The sequence below is a fragment of the Eleutherodactylus coqui genome, chromosome 6 (genome assembly GCF_035609145.1).
Source record: "Eleutherodactylus coqui strain aEleCoq1 chromosome 6, aEleCoq1.hap1, whole genome shotgun sequence".
Classification (NCBI taxonomy): Eukaryota; Metazoa; Chordata; class Amphibia; order Anura; family Eleutherodactylidae; genus Eleutherodactylus; species Eleutherodactylus coqui.
In genome coordinates, this window is record NC_089842.1 from 108564065 (window position 1) to 108589386 (window position 25322).

The following is a 25322-nucleotide window of genomic DNA, read 5'->3' on the forward strand; positions in this document are numbered from 1 at the left end:
AAAGTTCCATCTTGGTGTCATCAGAGCAAAGAATTTTGTTTCTCACAGTCTGAGAGTCCTTTACTTGCTTTTTGGGAAACTCCAGATGAGCTTTCATGTGTCTTTTAATGAGGAGAGGCTTCTTTCTGGCGACTCTGCCATAGAGCCTAGATTGGTGGAGTGCTAAGGTGATGGTTGACCTTCTGGAAGTTTCTCCTGTCTGCACACAGGATCTTTGGAGCTCAACCAGTGTGACCATTGGGTTCTTGGTCACCTTTTACCAATATCCTTCTACCCTGATTACTTGGTTTAGTGGGTCAGCCAGCTCTAGGAAGAGTCCTGGTTGCTCCAAACGTCTTCCATGTAAGAATTATGGAGGCCGCTGTGCTCTTGGAAACATTCAGTGCAACATAAATGGCTTTTGCAGCTTTCTCCTGATCTGTACCTCAACACAATCCTGTCTCTGAGCTCTACTTGCAGTTCTTTCCACCTCATGACTTGGGTTTGGCTCTGATATGCATTGTAAGCTGTGAGACCTTATGTAGACAGGGGGATGGCTCCTAAAATTATGTTCAATCAACTGAATTTACCACAAGTGGACTACGACCAAGGTGTAGAAACATCTCAGAGATGGTCAAGATAAATAGGATAAATTTCAAGTGTCATACCAAAGGGTCTGAATACTTATGTCAATGCTAAATATTAGTTTTTTATTTTTTTTAAATTTACAAAGATTTCTAACATTCTGTTCTTAATCATCATGGGGTACTGCGTGCAGAATGATGGGGGAAAATGTTTTTTTGGGGGGTTTTTTGTGCAGAAGGCTACAGCATAACAAAATGTAAAAAAGTGAAAGGTTCTGAGGACTTTCTGGACCCTCATATATATTATACATATGTATGGATGGACAGTCCAAAATTTTTCTTATCTTTTTACACCCAAGCCTGAAACTATAAGGTGACGTACCTTACATCTAGAGGAAAGAAGGGTCCATTATCATAGACGGGATCCTTTACTATGAAAGCAGTGAGACCTTTCAACTCTACCACATGATGTTTGATTCATTGTACCAATTCATGAGGAGCTCTGACGCCTTTCTTTAAAGTAATATTACAAGTTATAGATACTATATTTCCGGACATGGGATGGTGAACCTGGGGATTATTCTGTGTGCTGTATTTGGAGTCAGGAAGGCTTTTTTCTACAAATATGCGACAATTGGCGTCCGCCTCATAGCGGGGTTCTTATGCCTTCCTATTTAGAATTGCTGCCTCTAGGTGGTGGGAAGAAGGAAGGTGAGATAAAATGGATGATTCTAGTAGAATACAGAAAATGTCATCCGTTATAAGTAATTTATCTCTCACTGTTTCTATATTGTAGCCTGCCCAAAGTGGACATATGGACCCGGCTGTTCTAAAGAATGCACTTGTGTGCAGAGCAATACATTGGAGTGCGGCAGAAGGGATGGGATATGTACCTGTAAGCCGGGCTACCGGGGAGCATCCTGCGAGCTGAGTATGTATCAAATAAAAGGCGCCAATCACTTTATGCCAGGCAACAACTTTGTTTCAAAATAAGGAATAAAATGGTTCCTTGATTTTAAGTGGTCGCATGGGCGTATTGTCAGTGCATATTACATGCATATTTTTCATGTGTGTAATAAGCAGTGCTAAAATCCCATTGATTTCTATTGGGCCACTCACACTTGCGTTTTTTTACGCACGTGCTATGTAGCTGAAAAAAAAGGCAACATATTATTTTGGTCCATGTAACATGCCAATATAGCCTGTGGGGATTTAACATACACAACAAATATGCATGTGTGTTTGCTGTGTACTGCGTATTACACACATAATACACTGTGATAATACGCTTGTGATTGCAGGAATTATCGATCAGGTGGAAAATGCATTCATGCCCTTCTATCATTATGCAATTGTATAGCAACTGTGATTTTATATATAATATGCATATATACTCACACGCGCATTTAGATAGATAGATAGATAGATAGATACATGATAGGACATGGCTGATAACTGAATGGCATCTTTCCTTTCATAGAATGTGACTCAGGATTTTATGGAGTTGGCTGCAGAAGTATATGTACCTGCCAGCAAGGTATATCATGTGACCACGCAAATGGGAAGTGTCTGAAACAATGTCCGCAGGGATACTATGGAGAGAATTGTGATCAAGGTAACAGAAGGACAAGGGCAGGGAATGGTTTTCCGTATGTAATAGTAAATGTGTGCTGATGCTTGATTCAGTAATACTGCAAACGTTAAAGAGGCTCTCTGCCCAAATGCATTTGGCATGCCTGGCATCATCACTGCCAAGGAGCTCTGATATCAGCACAGGAAGAATCCGGCTTAGAGATGATTAGCTGATCTATGTTTGATAATCTTGGCTAATGTAAGTGGCTTTAAAGGAGTATTACCATCTCAGACTTTTATGGCTTATCTACAAAATACGCTATAGAGATCTGATAGTTATGGGTCCCACCTCTGGGACCTGCCCTTATCTTTAGAGCTGAATTCCCATGACCCTGTCCCAAGTGTATACAGTGGCTGTGGGTGGTCAGACGTGAGCTGTCTTCATACCCCCCATAAAAGTGAATTGAAGTTATGGAAACTGTGGAGGATCGCCTGCTCATCTGCTTCTATGCTCCTGTTCATGGCATACAGGATGCTATTCTCACCTTGGCCATCATTGGCTGAGACAACAATACTTCTTTAAAGGGCTTGTTTCTGTAGGTTAAGGCAGATTAAATGATCACGTTAATAGGTTTATTAAGAGGTGGAGAAGGTGTGTGTGTGTGTGGGGGGGGGGGGGGGTAGGGTTGACCTGTCCTAGAGAAATCCAGAGTCGGGGAGAGGCACAGAAGTAGCCCTGGAAGTGAAAGTTTGAGGATGCATCACTGCACCCTTGTTGCCTTGCAGCTTGGCAAAAAAGAACAGTATATTGAATACAAGCATAAGAAAAGTTTTCTACTGAAGTTCTGTGGACACTTCACTTTTATGGCACAATCGGGGACCATTGATTGTATTCAGACCTCAGTAATGCAATTTCGATTAAAATGCTTTAGCGCTGTGCTTACATAGAACAGACAATTGATCTAGATCTATACTTTATTTATCATGTAGTAAGGGTGAGCTGACCGAGTCTTTATGGCTTAATTGTGCAACTGTCAGATGTATGTGATTCTCTTGTGGATACAACTTATGGCCTGGAAGTCCAGACTAATTGACATTACAATAGGTTTAATAGGATAACAAAACATGCCATGTATCCTGATGTGTAGCTCATGGACCCAACCTTGTGTTCTCCGAGACATTCGAGTACATGCTGGTGTTTTTGTAGACTGCTCAGCCTGCTTAATATACTAGTATATTATGACTATATTATTTCTGTCCTGCATACAGAATGCCCTGTAGGGACATATGGGCTGAACTGTGTAGAGTCCTGTACATGTGGAGGAGCTCCATGTAACCATGTTGATGGAACTTGCATTTGCCCAGCTGGTAAAACTGGCTTGGACTGCTCCGAAGGTAAGCAATGGACAAATAACACTATAGAGAATACAGATGTATGAGCCCTGGTGTCTGAGGTGGTCTAACAGCCCCACTGCCTCATAAGAAGACACTATTGTTTCAAACGACTCCTTAGGTGGTGGCCTATTACAGATTTTGCATTGGGCCCCGGAAGCGGTCTCATTGCACCGTAGGTGCGTACAATACAACAAATACAGGCGTACTAAATGTGGTGCATCACATAACGTTGTTGTGCGCATAGTGGGTCTGTGAACTGCTTTACCATCCTATTACATGGCTGTCATTAACCGCTATATAAATAGTACATATCATTGACATTACATATCAACCCATGACAACTAATCATATCCGTCAGTCAGTCAAGTGTCTCCAGCATGTGCACACTTTGTCATATGAGACCGGTCTCGCGTGTCTGGCATTTTTTCCTTTATTTCGGCTTGGGCCCATGTCGCTGTACTTTTCCAGGACTGAGTCCCATGTAGGAGGGGAACCTCCCACTCCTTCTACATGGTCTGTGTCTTTCAGCCCCTTGGACATAGGGTTCTTTCGTTGTCCTATTTCAGCCTCTGCTCTACATATTCTTGTGCTGCTCCCTCAGCCTGGGGACAGCACCCTGGTCAACCTCTAACAGACTACAGCAGCAATGTCCCCGCTACTCTCTCTTCTCTGCTGCCGCCACTACACACTAATGGTGCACCCCTAATTTCCTTTAAGGCCAAGATGGCCATTGAGAGCTTGGTGGCCAGTCCTAGCCCCTACACTGTTCCCTACCACAGGGGGTTCTCTTCTGGATGGTGAGGCACTGATTGTAGGGGGGAACCCCTCTTCACACACATCCCCCCATTCACCTTACATTTATCCTGGAAACTATTAAAGGGGTTGTCCAGTTATAAACTACTGATGACCTATCCACTGGATAGGCCATCAATACGAGATCAGCAGGGGTCTGCCACCCAGGATCACCGCTATTTAGCTGTTCACTGGGCCTGCGCAGTCGTACACTGACCCAAAGTCTGCAGAAGGCAAGCAGCTCTGTTCCCACTGCAATGGCCAGGCTTGGCATTACAGGCAAAGTTCTCTCACTTCAGTGGGAACTTTTCCTGTAATATCAAGCTTGGCCACTGCGGTGGGAACGGAGCTGATTGCTTCCTGCAAAAATTAGCTCAGTGCATGGGCACATTGGCCAGGCGAATAGCTGATCAGAGGAGGTCCCAGGTGGCAGACACTCGCAGATCTTCTATTGGTGACCTATCCAATAGTTTGTAACTTGGAAACCACTTTAAAGGGGTTCTCTGCTTTAAAGGATTCCTACTGGATTTAAGGGCTTCTTGACAATGAGGATCATTAAATTGCCCCCTTGTTGGGACCCCCAGAAATCAGCTGTAGTCTATGAGAAAACCTGGCAGAAGGCGATGTCCACATGGGATGGATTTGCTGTGGGATGTCCACTGCTTACATTCTGCTGTTTCTGCAGCAAATCTGCAACAAAAATTCTGGATCAAAAACCATTTGGTGCGTATTTTAGCACTGATTTTGGTACAGAATTTACCCCCTCATGTAGAAGAAGTGGATTCCCCAGTGTATGTGATGCTATAATTAACATGCGGTGGATTTAAATTTCATACGGCATGTCAATTCCTGCACAGGTTTTGTGTGGATTTCTTTCCCGCAGTGTGTGGATGAAATTTTGAGAATCACATCCACTTTGCTGCTATTGTAAATGCTGCAGATTTACTATGCAGAGGGTCTGCAAGGAAAATCCGCCTACAAATCTGCCACATGTGGACATAGCCTAAGTGTTCTGTTTCCCTGCAGTGCCTCCACAGGGTAAATGATGCATTACAGTGTGGCCATTCAAATAGGTTGTCTCTGTAATATAGGACAGGACAGATCCTGCAGGGCAAGAGACACTCTTTGATAACTGTTCTGCATTCAGGCCAAGACATGAAGATCCTGAACAGAAGAGCCCTCTACTAACTCAGATTTCCCTTATAGGGGGTAGGAAAATGGGTTTTCTAAACCTCAGGCTGGCTCTCTCTTACTTGCGTATCTTTGTAATTGGCCTCTTGTGGTCCTGCTTTAACTTACATTGATTTACTAAATGGGCTTCCAAGTTTGCCTCCGCTTTACATTTCATTAACCTATGAATATACTGTATGTGGCAGGCAGGGGAGTAGCTAACGGCTCATGGGCCCAGGTGCAAAAGTTTAACTTGGGGCCCCCCAACTTCTCTTAACTCCTTAACGCAGAAGCGTTACTTGAAGCTCCTGGGCCCCAATGCAAAACCTGTAACAGGACCCCCAACTATAATGGTTTATTCATAGTACTGGGCTCCCTATATGGAGAAGAGAGGCCTTATGGGCCCTCTAAGGCTCCTGGGCCCGGGTGCAACCGTATCCCCTGCATCCCCTATAGTTACACTGGTGGTGGCACAATACTCCTGAGTTAATGAGCAATATTACTGTGGATAGTAAATAACTAGAGTCACAGCCCTCAAAGTAGCAGAGGCACACACAACCTCTTGTGAGATATGGAAACAACAGTTGACCTACATGTTGACTGTTTCCACTACCCTTTTTCGCCCTACTTTCCATAATATCAAAATATAGCATTTACTACCCTCTTCTGCCCAAAACAAAGCCAGTATCCTTATTTAATGGAGTCAGTGTGTGTTACATGCCCCTACATCATGCTTCTTAGCGACTGTCGGGTACGTTTTACGGGAACTTTACCTACAGTATAAGTGTATATCGTTCCAATAAACACAAGCAAAAATATATAGCGGAAAATAGCAAATTACTGGTGCTCAGCCACGAGGCAGACAATCTCCCTTCCCCGCATTTTGCAGATATATGTGGTTATTTCTTTTTTGGCACTTCTATCATCTCCCCCATTTTATCAGAGAATTAGCAGCAGGAGCGGCCGTGTCTGAGCTCCTAAAAGTGATTTATTGGCGCAGACAGGTTGCATCCCTGTTATTATATTGCCACTGTTGTGGAATGAAGGGAGAGTTCAGGTTTTGTAGAGAACACAGATCCTTATTAATGTGATGCGGAGACTCCAGTGCATTATTTATATCATGATAAATATTCTGGTAACATCTTGTAGCAGTCACAATGCCCAGAGGAATACGGCTGCAGCAAAGTCAGAATACCAACTGCCAGTGCAAAGCCAACTCCGTCATTGGGTATTGCATTTAAGCTCATGGGCCTGGATGTAATGCCAGATGCAGCCTGTGGACAAAGGTGGTGCTGTTTTTGGAAGAAAGCGGTCATGTTATAATCTTATACAAATCCTGAGCTAATCGGACCCAAACACAATTCATATGGTGACCATGCATCCTAGAAATACAGTATGTAGGGAGACACAGCATATAATGAACAGATGTGTTAGCAGCATTTAGGATGGGGTCCCACGGGACCGCATGGAAATTCCACAAGATTTCTGCAGCGGAAGGCAGCTTTTCAAGCTGAATTCCGCTGCAGAAATCTCTCCCCATAGAGAGAAGAGAGTCAGCAGCGGAAGCAGCGCCAAAATTGACATACAGTGATTTGAATTCCGCATCGCATGTCAGTTTCCGCGTGGCTGGTCCGCAGCGTGTGATCGAGATTTTTGCAAATCTCGGCCACTTTGCTGCTTGGTCTCAATTTTAAAATGTACGTGCAATTTGCGTAAGGAGGGTCAGCACGGAAATTCTGCAGCATTTGCGTGCTGTGACCCTAGTGTTAGGCCGGGCCCACACGGCCAGAAGCAGAATCCGCTTGCGTAGACCAACAGCAGCTTACGGCTGTGATCCTGCTTACAGCCACGAAATTGTACTCCCACAGGCGGTCATGCGCAGTACACCTTCTTTTCTTGTTTGTCTATATCTCCCGTGCTGTTGCTTAGCGATTATGTGGATACCCATGGCCCATACGCAATATAATTGTATATGGGCTGCAGGTATATCTGTGGCCATAGAGAACAACGGGCTCTATGTTGCGGATATCCACAGTAAAATAGAACATGCTGCATTTTAATTTCCGCTTGCGGATTACGCAATTCTGACACACTAATGTGATCGGTACTGCGTAAATCAATGCATCCACTTGACCCGCGTATTACCGCTCGCGGAATCCGCAATTCAAATCCAGTCATGTGAGACTGGCCTTAGCCTGCTTATTGATGGTTTCCAAATACCAGCATTATTTGTTTTCAAATTGGTTTGTGGCTATATGGTCAGTCAGTTTTCAAGCTTCGCTTTTACACAAGTTGCACTGTATTGGCTGCGTTGTTCCAGAAACAGTGCCACACCTCTCTATTGGTTGTGTGTGATATTGCAGCTGAGCGCCACTGAAATGAATGGTACTGAGCTGCAGTACCGCACACAGCCTGTGAGTCGGTGTGGTGCTGCTTTTGGAAGAAGCAGCTGTGTATTTGTAATCCTGTAAACCCCTTTAAGGTGTCCCTCTAACCAGCAATGAATGTGATTCAGGTTCTGAATGCAGCCCCCTGAAGCTAAGCCTCATGGTCTTATGGTCCCTGCACCCCTCTCAGGCCACTACTACAACCCTAACGAGCTGCAGTTGGCAGGACTCGGCTGTGCTTTGGCCCCCGTGTGAGCCGAGGGGTTAACGAGTGCCTTGTGGTCCGGACTGCTAAGTCTTTCCCATTTTTGTGCGTCTGTTGCAGATTGCTTTATAGGACGTTGGGGGGTTGGCTGCCAGGAGATCTGCCCCCGATGTGACAATAATGGCAGCTGTGACCCCACCACAGGGAAGTGCGTGTGTGAGCCGGGCTACACTGGAGACCGCTGCAGGGACAGTAAGTGATTTAATTTGTGTTCATCCAGATCCTCCTAATGGAAAAGAGTGGTGGGTGGGAAGGGGATAAAAATGCAGATTTACCGTCCATGCCACTCCAGGTCTGTGGAAAGCTGTGTGGCATGGGCTATGGGCAATGTAGCATTGCTTATATCAGCCTCTGTGTTCTTTTGGTTGCCTGTATGCTTTAACTTTTTTTTTTTTATCTGCAGGGTGCCCCACTGGTTGGTTTGGGCATGGCTGCCAGTCACGGTGCCTCTGTCAGGATGATAGCCAGTGTGACCCTCTGACCGGCAGATGTACTTGCCCACCTGGATTTACAGGACACAACTGCAGGAAAGGTATATAGAATACATGGGAACTCCGCACTGCACCAAATCACTGAAAAGGGGATAAAGTCCATTCAGAAATCACTGAAAAGGCCACATGCACGGATCGAGAAAGTCTGCCCAATATCACGCTTGCCAATGTACGTTTTTCACGTCGATGCAAAACGTTTTTGATTTTTAAAAAAAACACATTACGTCCCTGCTGTGAAATTTCGATCCTCAATAGGAAACATCACATCGTGCGGCATGTGGGCGCCATGCCATGGCTTTTAAGGACCCATTGAAAAGAAGGGTCAAGGCATTCCAAGGGAACGCCCAAAGATAGAACATGCTGCAATGCGGAATCTCTAGTGTGAGTCCATGCAAAACAATGGATTTCATATTTGCGCAGGTTTTATGTGCATCGCATTGCACAAAACCTGCACGAGAATATTACTTGTCTGAATAAGCCCTTCCGGGTACAAGGGGCCACAGACACCTGTTCCCAGCAGCATGCAGAAAGGCAAAATGCTGCTGATTGATCCAAATGCACACGAGCGGATTTGAATTGCAGAATCCGCGATCGGCACCCGCGTGGGAGATGATCTGCTGTTCAAGTCCCCCGTAGGAAAGCAGGGAGCATCCTCAGCTCCACGCTGTCATGCAGATTAGATTTGCGGATTCCGCGAATGGAAAATAAATCACAGCATGCTCCATTTTTTGTGCGGATTCCACGCGGACGGGCTTTATTGATCTCTATGGAAGCGTTCGATCTGCAATTACATTGCGGATTTGTAGGCGGATACTTCTCAGGTTGTTTGGATACCAGACTGGGAGGTGGGGAAGACACCATTGGGCTTTGTTTTGTTTTTTTCTGCACGAACAATCTGCTGTGCATCGTCGCGGGAAAACCATCAAATCCGCGATCGCCCGCAAAAATTTACTTTCTGCAATGAATCGCAGGTCATCCATGGCGGAAATTCGCCTCTGCCGTGTACATGGGGCCTTAACCTGATTGTGATAACTTTCTGCAAGAAATTATCTTATTTGGGCCTCCTGCACACGGGCGGGTCGGACCTCGCATGCCAGATTCCTGCTTACCTGTCCGGTGTCTTCTCCGCCTACTCCTGTGCTGTCAATGTGCTGGCTGGCACATGCGCAGTTGAGAGGGTACCCCACCGTAGCCATAGCGATGACGCGACTCCTGCGTTAGAGCGAATGAATGAATTAACAACTTTTATGTTTTCAAACGCTGAGTGTTTACATATAAATATCATTTGAAATCTTCGCCATTTTCCCCTCTCCCATTCAGTCAACTTGTCCTTTGAAGTTTCCGCCGCTTATATGCATTGTTAATTGCGTATGGGAAACGGAACACACACATCCATTGATTTCAATGGGGGCTGTCAGTGCGGAATCCGCACTAAAATAAAGCATGCTACGAGTTTTCTTCTGCTCACGGAATACGCATTTCGTATCCGCAAGTATAAACGAAAAAGCGAAAGTCCATGCCTTTCAATGCCCAAATTTTACCGCGGATATTCCATGCAAGCAGCAATCGTAGATTCCACAATTAAAATCCCCCTTAGTATGGCCTTTTTAAGTGAATTCTATACTGCACCATTTCCGTATTCTGGAAATCCCAAGGTATGTCTTTCAGTGCCAAACTATTGGAATCTTTCTTTTCTGGATTAGCAGATGCTCTGTAAATGAGATGGTCCAAGGCTTATAACACGTCTTTGCTTTACAGCTTGTGACAGCGGTTTTTGGGGAGCAAATTGTGTCAATAGCTGTGACTGTAGCAACAGTGACTGGGGCTGCAACCCTCTGACAGGGGAATGTGTCTGCGAATCTGGGTACACCGGAAGGCAGTGCGATCAAAGTAAGTCCACAGCATTTATCTAACTTACTAGCTGTCAAAGTCCCACCAGATCCCAACAGCAAGGCTCACCAATGTCATTTGTCCACAACTGGACTCTTGAGACTACAAGACCCACCCTGACGCCCCTCCATTGAAAACCATGGAATTCGCCAAACCCCACCAAGGAATTTATCTTACACCCCCTCTCCCCACTGGATACATGGGGGGAGCATTCTCCTAGTCTCAGAGATCTTGTCCCTTAAGAGTGTCCTAACTTATTGAGCGAGGTATGGTTTCATTGTTTGGGAGAGTCAACCCATAGTGTTTAATGCAGATCTCCCAATGGCCCTGATACTTATGCCCCTAGCATTATTATTCTTAATTACCCCATTCCTTCCTGAACCTCCAATTCTTTTCAAGTACAAAATCCTATTTATGTGCTGCCCCAGGAAACTGCCGCCTTAGGCAAGTGCCTGCTTTGGCTATGGGATAGTGCAGCCCTACAGTCCTGACAATAACATTACATAAGCCCACCAGGGCTGGGTCTATAAAGTCAAATAATCAGAAATGTTTCTTTGTGCAAACAGAGTGCCCGGCTGGCTGGTATGGTTCAGACTGTAGGCACCAGTGTCAGTGTGAAAACGGTGCCCTCTGCGATCACGTGAGTGGAGCCTGCACATGTGCCCCCGGCTGGCGAGGGACCTACTGTGAAATTGGTAAATATGTGAATGGTTAATTCTATATGAGCTTGTTTTTCATGGTTCAGATCGTAAAATGGGGGATCTCAGTAGTTTATTAAGACTTCTGGCTTCTAGTGGTTGCCTCGGGCCGAGTGACAGATGCTGAGAACTAAGTTAGTCACACGGGGAAAATAGATAAAGATTCCACTGTTCTTTGGCTTTTTGCTATTTAAGCAATCATTATGTTTCTCAGTGATGCCATGCACATAAGGCCGCATCTACACAAGCGACACGATTTGGACGTGAGAAAATCACAGCAATATTGCATCAGTGGTTCATGCGATATTGCTGTGTTTTCTCGTGATGATAACGTGATTTTGTGTCGCAACAAAGTCTCACAACTTTGTAGCACCATCTGCGAGGATTTTCAGGTGGTGCTTGAAGTATAAGCCCTACCCTGAAAATAATCCCTAGCTGCACTAATATACCACCTAGGAGGCGCAGCCATCTCCCCATGTGTCTTCTCCTCTTCAGCTCCAGCACTCGTGTTCAATCTTCTGCCAACCCTTACTGGATTGGAGGACTAAAATCCCCGCCTCCAGGAAAGGCTGTCTGAGATTGGCTGAGCCACAGCGCTCATGAACCAATCAGAGCCAGCGCTTTTTTTTCCTTTTTTTTTTGATGCAGCTAGGGCTTAGTTTAGGGCTTTTACAGTAGGATTTCCTCCTGTAAAAGTTGCATCGCACTAAAACCGCGTTTTCATGCGATGCAACAGAAAGGAAGGCTTCATAGGGAAACAAGGGCTTCAAAAATTTGCAAAATGTTGCAAGCTACAAAACATCGCTCATGTGGAAGAATATAGGAAAGCATGGGCTCTACATACATGCGATTTGTAGCGCTGTCGCATTGCGACAAAATCGTATAATAAAGTCACCCATGTGGATGCAACCTAAAAAGCACAACATGTGTCTAATTCTATGGTCTGCAACCTGTAGCTCTCCAACTTGTTGCAGAACTGGAACTTCTAGCATGCCCAGTACATACCAAGAGCTGCAGTTTGGCAGCAGTTGGAGACCACAGCTTCCATTAGTCTTACTAGAGGAGATGAATTCAAAGAAAGTGTAATGGTGTCCATGCTTCAGAGCAGTTCTCTCCAACGGTTTATAAACTTCAACGCGCAGTTGGACCGTTGCAAGATGGAAAGTGTAGCAGGGCAACATTTGAAGCTCCTTATGTTGGAGACTGCTGTTACAGAGATAGACTGGTGTGATACAGTCAAAACGTCCCTGTTGTATGCAATAATGATACAATAAAGAAGGATTGATAAGAAGATGTGGTTCCTGTGATGGATTACACCCCAGATGCTGCTTGCAAAAATATGGTAATTTACTGGATGCTTTTTGGATGAAGAGTCCTCATCCTGCTAAGCTTTGCATCATTGCCCTGAAGCTGCTCCATTGTGAGTATACAGTTCAGTGTGCTGCAACCATATGTTGAGGAATAGGGCTGCCACAGAGGAAGTCTTTGTAGTTGCTACCAAGCACCAGGTAAGGCAAGGGGCAGCTCATCACCATCACCCTTACAAATGGGCACATATTGGCAATTAAGAAAGGAATGGGAAGAGCCAAGAAAGAGCCTTGAAAGGGGGAATTCCCTTCTCTCCTAAAACTGATCAGGACAGGGGTTAAAGGCTATGGACAGCTTGGAGAAGGGACGATTTTTCTCACTTTAATGCATATATTTTGGGCTGATAATTATTTTACATTTGTCTTCTGCAGCTTCTATATATCCGTATATACACACAGTGCAGTCTAACTCCTAATAGATCTGTCAGTGATGCTGGACTGATTGCTTAGCTTTCCTCTGCCCTCTACTCTGCTGCACCTTATCCGCTAAGTTTTGACCACAGCAAAGTTGTATCTTTCTTTGTGTTCATATATTAGCTGATAGGAAGTGCAGGAGAGGAGAAGTATGATAAGGTCTGAAGGTAAAGCCGTCGGTGCAGCCTCCCTAACAGATATCCCGTTGAGACTTACTGTACTGTCTATATACACTTGTACAGGGATATGTAGAAGCTGCAGAAGTGGTGCAATTTGTTAATTTGTACCTATGTTGAAAAATTATTGTCAAAGTATATGCATTTTAAGTGAAAAAGAATTGCTCCCCTCCCCCCCCATCTTTTCCCCACAAAAAAAGGTGTTCATAGCTTTTAAGTGTTCTTCTGTATTAAGATGGGCCTTTGGAGGCCTGAGCTGCTGCTATCTCATATCTTAAATTCCTGTAGAGCAGATTTTGTAAATTAATGGGACTATTCATATGGGTAACTGGTGGGCTCTGTAAGTGGGTCCTTGGACATAAGATGCTTTTTTCTGATTCGCGTCATGTAAACCAGCTAAATGTGGAGGGGTCTCTGTGAACTGTAGGGAACCATTAGATTGCATGGCGCTCACTGAAAATGATAAATGCTTCTGATGAAAGCATTTTATCATTTTTACATGATCACCTGCTCTTATAGCGCATATGAAGCAGAGTTATCTAAAGCAGACCTGTCCATAAACTGTATTGATATGAGAGGCGTGAATTCACATTTGTCTTTTAACCCTATTTCAGCATGTCCAGAAGGATTCTATGGCACTGACTGTGCCAACAGATGCCAGTGTTCCAATGGTGCCAACTGTAATGCTATTACTGGGACCTGCACATGCCAGGATGGTTGGCTAGGAGCAACATGCAACCAAAGTGAGTTGTTTAGCATGTTGTATTGTTAGCTAACTTATACCAGCCCAGATATGGCTGCGTGAATCCAGTCTAAGAAATAGAGGTTTTCACAATTTAATAGAGGAGGGCAACTCAAAAGCTTAAAGGGAACCTGCCATTACCTATAAGCACAATAAACTAAATTTAGAGATGAGCGAATATACTCGCTAAGGCTAACTACTCGAGTGAGTAGTGCGTTAGCCGAGTATCCTCCCGCTCGTCTGTAAAGATTCGGCTGCCGGCGCGGGTGACAGGTGAGTTGCGGCGGTGAGCGGGGGGGGGGGGGGGAGAGAGGGAGAGATTTCCCCTCCGTTCCTCCCCGCCGCTCCCCGCCCCCCGAATCTTTAGAGACGAGCGATAGGATACTCTGCTAAGGCACTACTCGCTCGAGTAGTTAGCCTTAGCGAGTATACTCGCTCATCTCTAACTAAATTCTAGTGTTCATAGGACAGGTCCCGAGGAGTCCGTGATGTGCTTTGCATGCTTACCCGGCTCGCTGTTCCCACCCTGTCACCCATGGAAGTCAGCATGTGAACAGTGCAGTGGATTCATCTCTGCAGACTTGTGTAGGAGGGTATGGGCCAACTGGGTGGAGATGGCAGTGCTGGAGGCAGGACAAGGAACAAGAGTTCATGATTCCCAATGATGCTTTCCTTGTCTAAACAGGCTGCCCGAACGAGCTAGTGATGATGTCACGAGCTGGTGATGATGTCACCAGCTCGTGTGCTCAGGTAAATGACAATTGTAAGGGTTCCCGTTTAGTGTAAAAGGGGCATTACAGTTGCTTTTAGGCCTTCTGTAGGAGGGGGAGATGGGCGGGGGGCAGAACCTCAGTCATTTCCTGTCATTCTAGGATCACTGAACTCCCCCACCCTGCACCCGCCTTTTAAAACAACAGTACACCTTGTGATCATAGACACAATAGACTACTATTCTAGGAAAAGAACTACAGAGTAATGAAATGTACACATACATTGTTCTCTATGGGAGTCCATGCATACAGCCTACAGCGATGAGTCTCCTGCAATGTCCGCATGCCGATGCCCATGGGGGACAATGTGGGAACAGTGAACCAGATAAATATGCAACGCATGTTCACGGACTCCTTTGAACCTGTCCTATGAGCACCATAACTTAGTTTATAGATGATAACAGGTTCCCTTTAAATTCAGTGTGGCTTTTTATTTTGTGAGAAAATGCTGAAAATATTGGAAAGTTTCAGACGATTTGATAATGTTCTAATATATTTCATGTTCTGTTCTGTAGAATGTGAAGGCAACACGTATGGAAGAGGTTGTAAAAAGACGTGTCAATGTTATAATGGTGCCAGGTGCAACCATGTTAGCGGGGAGTGTATTTGTGCAGCAGGATGGACCGGGAAATCGTGCCAGCAAGGTAAGTTGGGAAGCATGAAAAAAAATGTCTGTCCTTAAAGGGCTTGTATGAAATTAGGAAGAAAGATCAGTAGATGGCAACATCCTTGGAGTGTGACCTTTATTGCATTTCAGATGCAGTCAGTCCTTTCTTAGGGCTAATGCCCATGGACAGATTTCTACCACGTTATTCTGCAGCTATTAGGTTCTATTGAACCTAATAACTCAATGTCAATGGAAGCCGTCTGATCTGTGGCACATCAAGGAACTGTCACTCCGGGTGTGCTGTGGGTCCCGCAGGAAAGCAGGAGCTTTAAAAAAAAAAAAAAAATCTCCAATGCGCATGTGCGGCCGGCGTGCCCGAACACATGCACGGAGGAGACGAAGGACGACCCACACGCATCCGGTCTGGTCAGTAATGTCCTTATCCGCCGGTGGACATGACGCCTAATAGTACAACACAACACAGTACTCACATAATGCTTTAAATTGCTAGCAATGTATTCAGTGTCCACATAATATTCCTGGTAGTATAGAGTACTGAAGTGGTTAATGGTTAAACCTCCTCCGAAGTGTACAGTTGTGATGTAACAGCAGCACAGTTCCTCTATGATGGAAAAGAGCACTTGGTGTAAATAACCAAGGACAGTGCGACTCTGCAACATACCCAGTAGGATTTCCCATAAGAGTGGCAGCATTACCTACTTGACATGCAATAGGTATTTCCATAGTTGTAAGCTAATTTGAAATTAATTTTATAGTGATTACATTTGTCTAGTTTGTCAAGATGGCTTCTATGGAGAAAAGTGCCAGCAGCAATGTATCTGTAGAAACGGAGGAACGTGCGATCACGTCACAGGCCGCTGTGTTTGTGCTAAAGGTTGGACAGGATTGGCGTGTGAACTTGGTGAGTTATTCCCCATGCACATTCACTGCAGTCATCCCACTGCTGGGGAAATACACAGGTGCTACATAAAGTGGCATTTATGTTTGGTCTTTCTGGTTTAGAATGTTCTCCAGGAAAATATGGAGGAAACTGCCTGCAAAACTGCACTTGTCAAAATGGGGGACTATGTGATCGCGGCACAGGCGCTTGTATGTGTCCAGCGGGGTGGATTGGAGACTCTTGTCAGACAGGTAGGTGAAGGCATGAAATGTGGAGAAAATTAAAGATGTGTACAAAATGAGAGAATCAGTCACGAGTGATAACCTCTTTGTAGAGGAGGGTTATGGATATATGGCTAGGTTGATTTACAGTTCAGGATACACGACCAGCTGGGTCACAATGGCTGCCGTATGAGTTACATACTGATCAGGGGTGTAGAACCAGGGTGTTAAAGAGGTTTCATATTGATGGCCTATCATCAGGAAATGTTATTGATATCCAATCGGTGGAGATCCAACTCTTGGCATGTTGGCTAATGGCTGTCCATTGTATTATAATCCACTTCGATTTCCATGAATCAATATCAAAGTCCTGGAAAACTGCTTTATGGAGGAGGAGGCAAAGCAGCTAATTGTATAAGGCTTCAAAATTCAAAAGGGCAAAGAAAATGAAGCCAAGGTTTTATTTCAACCAGGGGCTTCATATTTTTTCTTTAAACCAGCTCTGTTTGGACTGTAGTCATTGGGCAATTATGTAGGGCTTCAAATCTAGCAGGGCTCCACATTATTGCAAAAGCGGTAACGCTAATGCAACCCCCTTACTAGGGCATATGGATGTCATGGAGGGGGGGCATCCGTTACTCAGGACCCCTGAGTCTTAGCCCGAGACACTACAAAGAGCAGCTTTCACCCTGGAGGACTCTGTGATTATGTATAACTTGGTCTCCTTTAGATTTGAATGGCTGCCATGGAATACCTGTGGTCACTGCAGGAAAAATGTCTGGTTGTCTGCAGTTTCCCACAATGACAGCTGATTGCCAGGGGCTTCAGCAGATGATGCCATGGCAATAAACTGATCATCAGCAAGTTCTCATTTAGAGATTGTCCAGATGGGACAACCCTTTTTAAGCAAAACATAGGAAAGTTAAATGGTCACTGACTTTTCAGACTACTTGTGCTTATGTGCAGGTAGGACTACATTTTCAATGTGACAGGTTTGCAAAAACTTTTCTTCAAATGCTCTTTTCTTGCGTAACAACCAACATGGCTGCTGGCACCAATCTCGAAGAGGTTGTTACTCAGCTTCCCTGTAGTCTTAAATGACCAATCTGCCAAGAAGGATTTGCCGTATAGAAGTCTGGGAGAGATACTTGATAATATACTTTGTCTTCCTGGTGGTTTGGTTGCTTGAACTTTGCAATCCTCTTATTTTTTTAATGGAAATCGGGTGCTTTTATGGTGACTTCTAGGTGGGCTTGTGCTTAGATACAGAAGCTAATCAGAACAAGCAGAGCTGCAAGGAGAAAGGCAGAGGCCTCCAATAAACTGTGCAGCTAAGCTGGAGGTACTGATCATAGGTTTCAGAACACCGTTAAGTCAGCCAACAGTAAAGAATATCCTGGAGATAATACAATCATAGGCAGTGACATATATGTATGATACAATTCTCACTCCTTCCTGTGATTCCTGCTGCATTGCTACGTACCTACAATTAATTAATAGGAAATATAATGGATCCCATTTTATATTGCAGCCTGTCCAGGAGGGACATTTGGAGTCCAGTGCCTGGAAAAATGTGAATGCCGATATGGTAATGCCTGTCACCACAGTACTGGTGCCTGTGATTGCCCCACAGGGTGGAGAGGAAAACATTGTGATAAGCGTAAGTTCAGCAAACTGAGCTACAAGAAAAACATGATAAGAAAAAATATACTATGCAAAAGATTTTAGATGTTTAACTCTCAGGGTTAAGCGAATATGAATCAATATATTCGCTTTACCCTAGGAGCCGCTTTCTCCTATGTTCTCTGTCACCCTCTGCTGAGTAATTACCTTTGCATGGCCTAGGAACAAGAATATAACTACTATAATATTGCCCCTTCTAAACTAGAATGGAAAAACTATAATACTATCCCCTATATACAAGAATATAACTTCTATAATACTACCCCCTATGTACAAGAATATAACTACTATAATACTACCCCCTATGTACAAGAATATAACTTCTATAATACTGCCCCCTATGTACAAGAATATAACTACTATAATACTGCTCCCTATGTACAAGAATATAACTTCTATAATACTGCCTCCTATGTACAAACATATAACTACTATAATACTGCCTCCTATGTACTAGAATACAAGTACTATAATACTGCCTCCTATGTACAAGAATATAACTACTATAATATTGCCCCTTATAAACTAGAATGGAAAAACTATAATACTGCCCCCTATGTACAAGAATATAACTTCTATAATACTACCCCCTATGTACAAGAATATTACTACTATAATACTACCCCCTATGTACAAGAATATAACTTCTATAATACTACCCCCTATGTACAAGAATATAACTACTATAATACTGCCCATATATACAAGAATATAACTACTATAATACTGCCTCCTATGTACAAAAATATAACTACTATAATACTGCCTCCTATGTACTAGAATACAAGTACTATAATACTGCCTCCTATGTACAAGAATATAACTACTATAATATTGCCCCTTATAAACTAGAATGGAAAAACTATAATACTGCCCCCTATGTACAAGAATATAACTTCTATAATACTACCCCCTATGTACAAGAATATTACTACTATAATACTACCCCCTATGTACAAAAATATAACTTTTATAATACTACCCCCTATGTACAAGAATATAACTACTATAATACTGCCCATATGTACAAGAATATAACGACTATAATACTGCCTCCTATGTACAAGAATATAACTACTATAATACTGCCTCCTATGTACAAGAATATAACTACTATAATACTGCCCCCTATGTACAAGAATATAACGACTCTTATACTGCCTTCTATGTGCAAGAATATAACTACTAATAATATTGCCCCCTATAAACTAGAATAGAACTACTATAATACTACCTCCTATGTACGAGAGTATAACTACTATAATACTGCCCCCTATGTACAAGAATATGACTACTATAATACTCCCCCTCTATGTACAAGAATATAACTACTATAATACTGACTCGTATGTACAAGAATATAACTACTAGAGTACTGTCCCCTATGTAAAAGAATATAACTACTATAACACTGCCCTACTATGTACAAGAATATAACTACTATAATACTGCCCCCTATGTACAAGAATATAACTACTAGAGTATTGTTCCCTATGTACAAGAATATAACTATTATAATACTGCCCCCTATGTACAGGAATATAACTATTATAATATTGTCCCCTATGTACAAGAATATAACTACTATAATACTGCCTCCTATGTACAAGAATATAACTACTATAAAACTGCCTCGTATGTACAAGAATATAACTACTATAATACTGCCCCCTATGTACAAGAATATAACTACTATAATACTGCCCTAATTCACGCACAGTGCTTTGCATTATGTTTTATTTTTCTTTAGCTTGTCTCCCGCACTCATATGGTGATAACTGTTCAAAGCTTTGTAATTGCCCCCACGGAATTCCATGTAATCACATCAGCGGGGAGTGTGGCTGTCCACCAGGATTTATAGGCAATGGATGTGACCAAAGTAAGTGTGAAAGAGTTAAAAGCCGAATTTTCAATCCACTGTTATTACTGTGTGTCTTACATGAAGTGCCCATTATGTTGTATGCATGTAACTGAATAGATGATATTCATCTTCATTGACATAGTTTACAGTTATGGTTAGTTGCTATGGTGTAATGATTTTTAGTAAATGACCAGATCAACTGACTATAGTCCAGGTGTAGCAGCTGCTCGGAGATTTTTTCTACGATTCTAGAAAGATCAGTGTTAATCAAAAGCACAGCACAGTGGACACCCAATACAAAGCCCCCAGGATCCAGAATTCACAGATCTGTATCAGTTAAAGAATGTCCTTATGGCAACATGTCAGGTGCAAAAGTTAAAATTAAAACTTGATTCTTTCTTCATATATAACGCTCCGTCCTCGTAGCTCTTCATCAAGCATAAAGACCCATCAAGTTGAAACATTGTATGTGAAGGAAGAATAAAGTATTGCCTTTAACTTTTGCACCTGACATGCTGTCACAAGGACTTTCTGTTGTATGATACTGTCATTAGAAAAATAGATATTATCAGTCTTCCTCTATGTGACTCCACTCTGAATCATAGAATGGTAGAGTTGGAAGGGACCTCCAGGGTCATCAGTTCCAACCCCCTGCTCAATGCATGATTCACTAAATCATCCCAGACAGATATTAGTCCAGCCTTTGTTTGAACACTTCCATTGAAGGAGAACTCACCACCTCCCGTGGCAACCTGTTCCACTCATTGATCACCCTCACTGTCAGAATGTTTTTTTAATATTTAATGTGTCTCCTCCCTTTCTATTTCATCCCACTGCTTCTAGTCTTTCCTTGTACAAATGAGAATGGGGCTGATCCCTCTGCACTCTGACAGCCCTTCAGATATTTGTAGGCAACTATTAAGTCTTCTTTCAGCCTTCTTTTTTGCAAGCTGAACATTCCCAGATCCTTTAACAGTTCCTCATAGGCAATGATTTGCAGACCGCTCACCATCTTAGTAACTCTTCTCTGAACTTACTACAGTTTGTCTATGTCTTTTTTCAAATGGGGTGCCCAGAAATGGACACCGTCTTCCAGATGAGGTCTGACTGAAAAAGAGTAATGGGCAATAATTACCTCAAGTGGTCTAGACTCTATGCTTTTCTTAATACATCCAAGAATTGTGTTTGACTTTTTGGCTACTGCATCATATTGTTGACTCGTGTTCAGTCTATGATCCATTAGTATATCCAAGTCTTTTTCACATGTGTTGCTGCTTAGCCCAATTGCTCCCATTCTGTTTGTGCTTTTTTTTCATTTTTCTTGCCCAGATGTAGGACTTTACGTTTCTCCTTCTTAAATACCATTCTTTTAGTTTGCCGCCCACTGTTCAAGCTTTTCTAGATCTTTTTGAATGCTCTCCCTCTCTTCTCTAGTGTTAGCTATCCCTCCTATCTTTGTGTTATCGGCAAATTTGATGAGTTTCTCGTAAATTCCCTTCTCCAGATCATTTAAAAATATGTTGAACCACACTGGGCCTAGGACAAAGCCTTGTGGTACCCCACTTGATACATTCTTCCACTTGGATGTGCAGCCATTTATGACCACTCTTTGAGTACGATCACTCAGCCAGTTGGGAATCCACATAACAGTTGCGTTGTCAATCCCATATTTGGTCATTTTTTTCAATAAGTATGGCATGAGATACTTTGTCAAATGCTTTACTAAAATCAAGATATATAAGCAAATCACTGATTCTCAATGTAACCCTACCAAACATAGAAGTCGAGACCCTAAAGCCATCCCTCCCGTTCCAATGGAAATCGGAGGAGATGGGGTATCTAGGAACAGTACTTACCACAGATCCAGACAAACTTTTTGCAAAAAATTACATACCCCTCATAACTAAACTAGAGTCTGACTTTACTAGGTGGAAGGGAGTCCCGTTATCTTGGTTCGGAAGGATCAGCACAGTAAAAATGAATGCGCTTCCGAGGTTTCTGTATATCCTCCAGACGGTCCCAATCACTATACCGGGCTCCTTCCTGGCACGGGTTAGAAAGGTAATCATGAGTTTTATATGGGGAGGCACCAAACCTAGACGCAAATGGAAAGCCCTAACCAGCCCGAGAGAACTAGGAGGCATGGGAGTCCCGAACATAGCCCTGTACTATAGGGCGACGTTATCTAAGCGCATTCTTGATCTTCTCCACGGTAGAGCACAGAAGATATGGGTGGAAATGGAACAAGACATGACACTCGGCCAGGGTAGAGGGATCATATGGCTACCCGGTAGGGGGAAACACAGAGGACTGGGATTGTCCCCATTCATTGAAGATATGGTGACAGCCTGGATGGGCCCTGCGACTAAGACAGATCTGATCCATAGACCGGGCCCACTCACACCCTTGATAGGAAACCCAGAAGCTCCCCCATTTTTGCGAGGCTTTGAGGTGACTGACACGACCATAGACACAATCCCTAGGGTACGAGACGTGATTTCTAGCACTGGCCTTAAACCATTAAGCGAGATCCTGGGAGGGAGGCGGCCCCATCCCGGAGCGTGGTTTCAGTACCTACAACTGGGCCACTATATTGGCTCACTGGGGGATATGCAAGAGCTGAGGCGGCCCACTACCCCCTTTGAGAATTTATGCACCTCAACCCCCACAGATCAACATAAAATCTCAAATCTATATCGGATGCTCCTAACCGAAGACACACGACATTGTAACAGAGCGCTGGAGCGGGAGTGGGAGGGGGAACTGAACACCATACCCTCAGAGGAGTCATGGGCAAAGGCCTATACATTAACCCACAAAATAAACATGTCCAGCAAACTACAAGAATTAAACTATAAAATCTTAACACGTTGGTACCAGACACCTGCGAGATTGGCGAGAATATTCCCCCAGTATCCGGATACCTGCTGGAGATGCACGACGGGAACTGGAACACTCACACACATCTGGTGGGGTTGTCCACTGATCTGTCCTCTTTGGCGGGAGATCAACTCCCTCTACACTGCAATTAGTAGGAATCAAATACAGCTGACTCCTGAGATTGCATTACTTTCAATGTTCCCGGGCTCCCAGAAGCAAGCAAAAGGTTCTCTATTGAGATTTTTCATTCAAGCAATGCGCCTGGTAATCCCAAAAAAATGGAAGTCATCAACTCCCCCCTCCAGGCTAATGTGGTTGGAGGAGTTAGATCACATAAAATATATGGAGGAGCTTTGTGCCAGAGACGAGATGAAACTAGAGAATTTCCAAGCCACCTGGACGCTATGGAATCAGTTCCGTTTCTCCCAAGACTTAGGCCCATGGCTTGAAAGGGGGTCACTCCCCAACACAAACACAACCAATGACCCTTCGGATACTACCAGACCCTGAAAACGTAACCCTCAAATCAAGATACGAGATGACTTCCCCCCCCCCCTCTTCTCTCCTCTCGCCCCTGACCAAGCCTCCCCCCCCCCCCACTCTCAACATTCCAGCCCTCTTTACTTCCCCCCCCTTCTTTCCTCAATCTTTCTTCATAAGAAGCTGTTATATTAGATATGTTTAAGTTTTCTTTTTCTCAGTTTAACCAATCAGTAACTGAAGCTAGAGATACCAGAAATTAATCTGAGAAGTTATAAGCTATAAATGTTGATAGCATCAGAGTTCATACTTATATTTAAAAAAAAAAAAAAAGTCTGTTTCAAAGAATAAGACAGAAAACTAGACAAAGGAAGACAATTGAGGTTAATGTAAGAATGTTTGATGAAAATGACACCACAATTTTGTAATTTTCATATCTGCATAACAGACAAAATAAAAAACTTTTGAACCATAAAATCAAGATATACTATATCCACCGCATTTCATTGATCAACTCAGTTGATGATTCTGTCATAGAAGGAAATTAGTCTCGTCTGGCATGACTTGTTTGTTACAAACCCATGCTGGCTCTGGTTAATTACTCCATTATTTATCCAAGTACTTGCATACATGCTGTTTAATAATTTGTTCAAATATCTTTCCCGGTATAGAAGTCAGGCTCCCAGGGCTGTAGTTTCCTGGATCCATCTTCTTCCCTTTTTTGAAGATGGGGACATTTGCTCTTTTCTGGGACTTCTCCTGTTTTCCAGGAATTTTCAAAGATTATGGCAAGTGGTTCAGCAATTACCTCCGCTGCTTCCTTTAGTATCCCAGGATGTAATTTATCTGCACCTTTAGACTTTAATTCATTTAAGTTAGCTATGTGTTCCCTCACCATCTCTCTGCCTATACATAGCCTGCATTCTTTTATCCTCCCAATAGCAATTGGAAGATCAGTTTATGTTACATCTACTTTTTGAGAGAAAACAGATACAAAATAGGAATTTAAAAGTTCAGCCTCTCAACATCATTCTTAACCAATTCACCATTTTCATCTTGTAAGCATCCAATAGCATCTGTGACTTTTCTTTTGCTTTTGACATACCTCCAAATTATTTTTTATTGCTTTTGGCCTCTGTTGCAAGCCTCAATTCATTATTAGATTTAGCTTTTCTGACACTTGCCCTACAGTTTCTGCAGACCGCATTATATTCTTCTTTAGATATTCTCCCCTCTATCCATTTGATAAACATATTTTCTTCCTTTTTAACATGTGTACAAGTTCTGAGTTCATCCATCCTGGTCTCTTTAAATGCTTCCCATTCTTCCTTCTTTTAGGGATTGTTAACGATTGTGCTTTGAGAATCTCATTTCGCAATATTTCCCAACCTTCTTGGACATTTCTGTCCTTAAGAACATCCAGCCATTGGATTCTTCCTATCCTCTTTCTGAGTTCATTAAAATCTACCATTCCGAAATCCAACCTTGAGGTCTGAGTCTTCTCAAGTCTTCCTTCTTCTTGTTATCCAAAATTCAAGGATAGCATGATCACTGCCTCCTAAGGTCCCAGCCACCCTTACTTTCTCAACCATTTCCTCCCTGTTGGTAAGAATTAGGTCCAAGATAGCAGATCCCCTTGTTTTCTCTTCTACCTTTTGGAAGATAAAGTTGTCAGCAAGAATGAATAAGAATTTGTTGAATTTATTTTTACCTGAGAGAGATTCCCAACAAATGTCTGGATAGTTAAAATCTCCCATGATCCCTATCTCATGCTTTTTTGAGAGCTTGGCTATCTGATGTAGAAAGAGTTCAACAATATCTTCTGCTTATCCAGGCGGCCTATAGTAAATGCCTACAATGGGGTCCTTTCTGTTGTTCTCTCCTTGTATTCTTACCCAAATAGTTTCTAGAGATCTACCATGCTCTGAAGCTTGAATCTCTGTGGAGATGAATGTTTTCCTAACGTACAACGCAATACCTCCTCCCCTTTTTTTTAG

The 25322-nt window shown here is 43.2% G+C and overlaps 1 protein-coding gene across 4 annotated transcripts in view; it reads left to right on the plus strand.

Annotated features, from left to right (window-relative positions):
- MEGF6 (multiple EGF like domains 6) overlaps positions 1–25322 on the plus strand; it is a 370082-nt gene that overhangs the window by 323700 nt on the left and 21060 nt on the right. For all 4 annotated transcript variants that reach the window (XM_066607377.1, XM_066607379.1, XM_066607378.1 and 1 more), the window contains 13 exons: positions 1360–1494; positions 2044–2178; positions 3405–3530; positions 8205–8336; positions 8548–8676; positions 10394–10525; positions 11092–11220; positions 13795–13923; positions 15208–15336; positions 16093–16221; positions 16323–16451; positions 17953–18081; positions 19855–19983. In XM_066607377.1, coding sequence (XP_066463474.1) covers positions 1360–1494; positions 2044–2178; positions 3405–3530; positions 8205–8336; positions 8548–8676; positions 10394–10525; positions 11092–11220; positions 13795–13923; positions 15208–15336; positions 16093–16221; positions 16323–16451; positions 17953–18081; positions 19855–19983 — 1692 coding nt within the window. The remainder of the gene's footprint in view (positions 1–1359; positions 1495–2043; positions 2179–3404; positions 3531–8204; positions 8337–8547; positions 8677–10393; positions 10526–11091; positions 11221–13794; positions 13924–15207; positions 15337–16092; positions 16222–16322; positions 16452–17952; positions 18082–19854; positions 19984–25322) is intronic.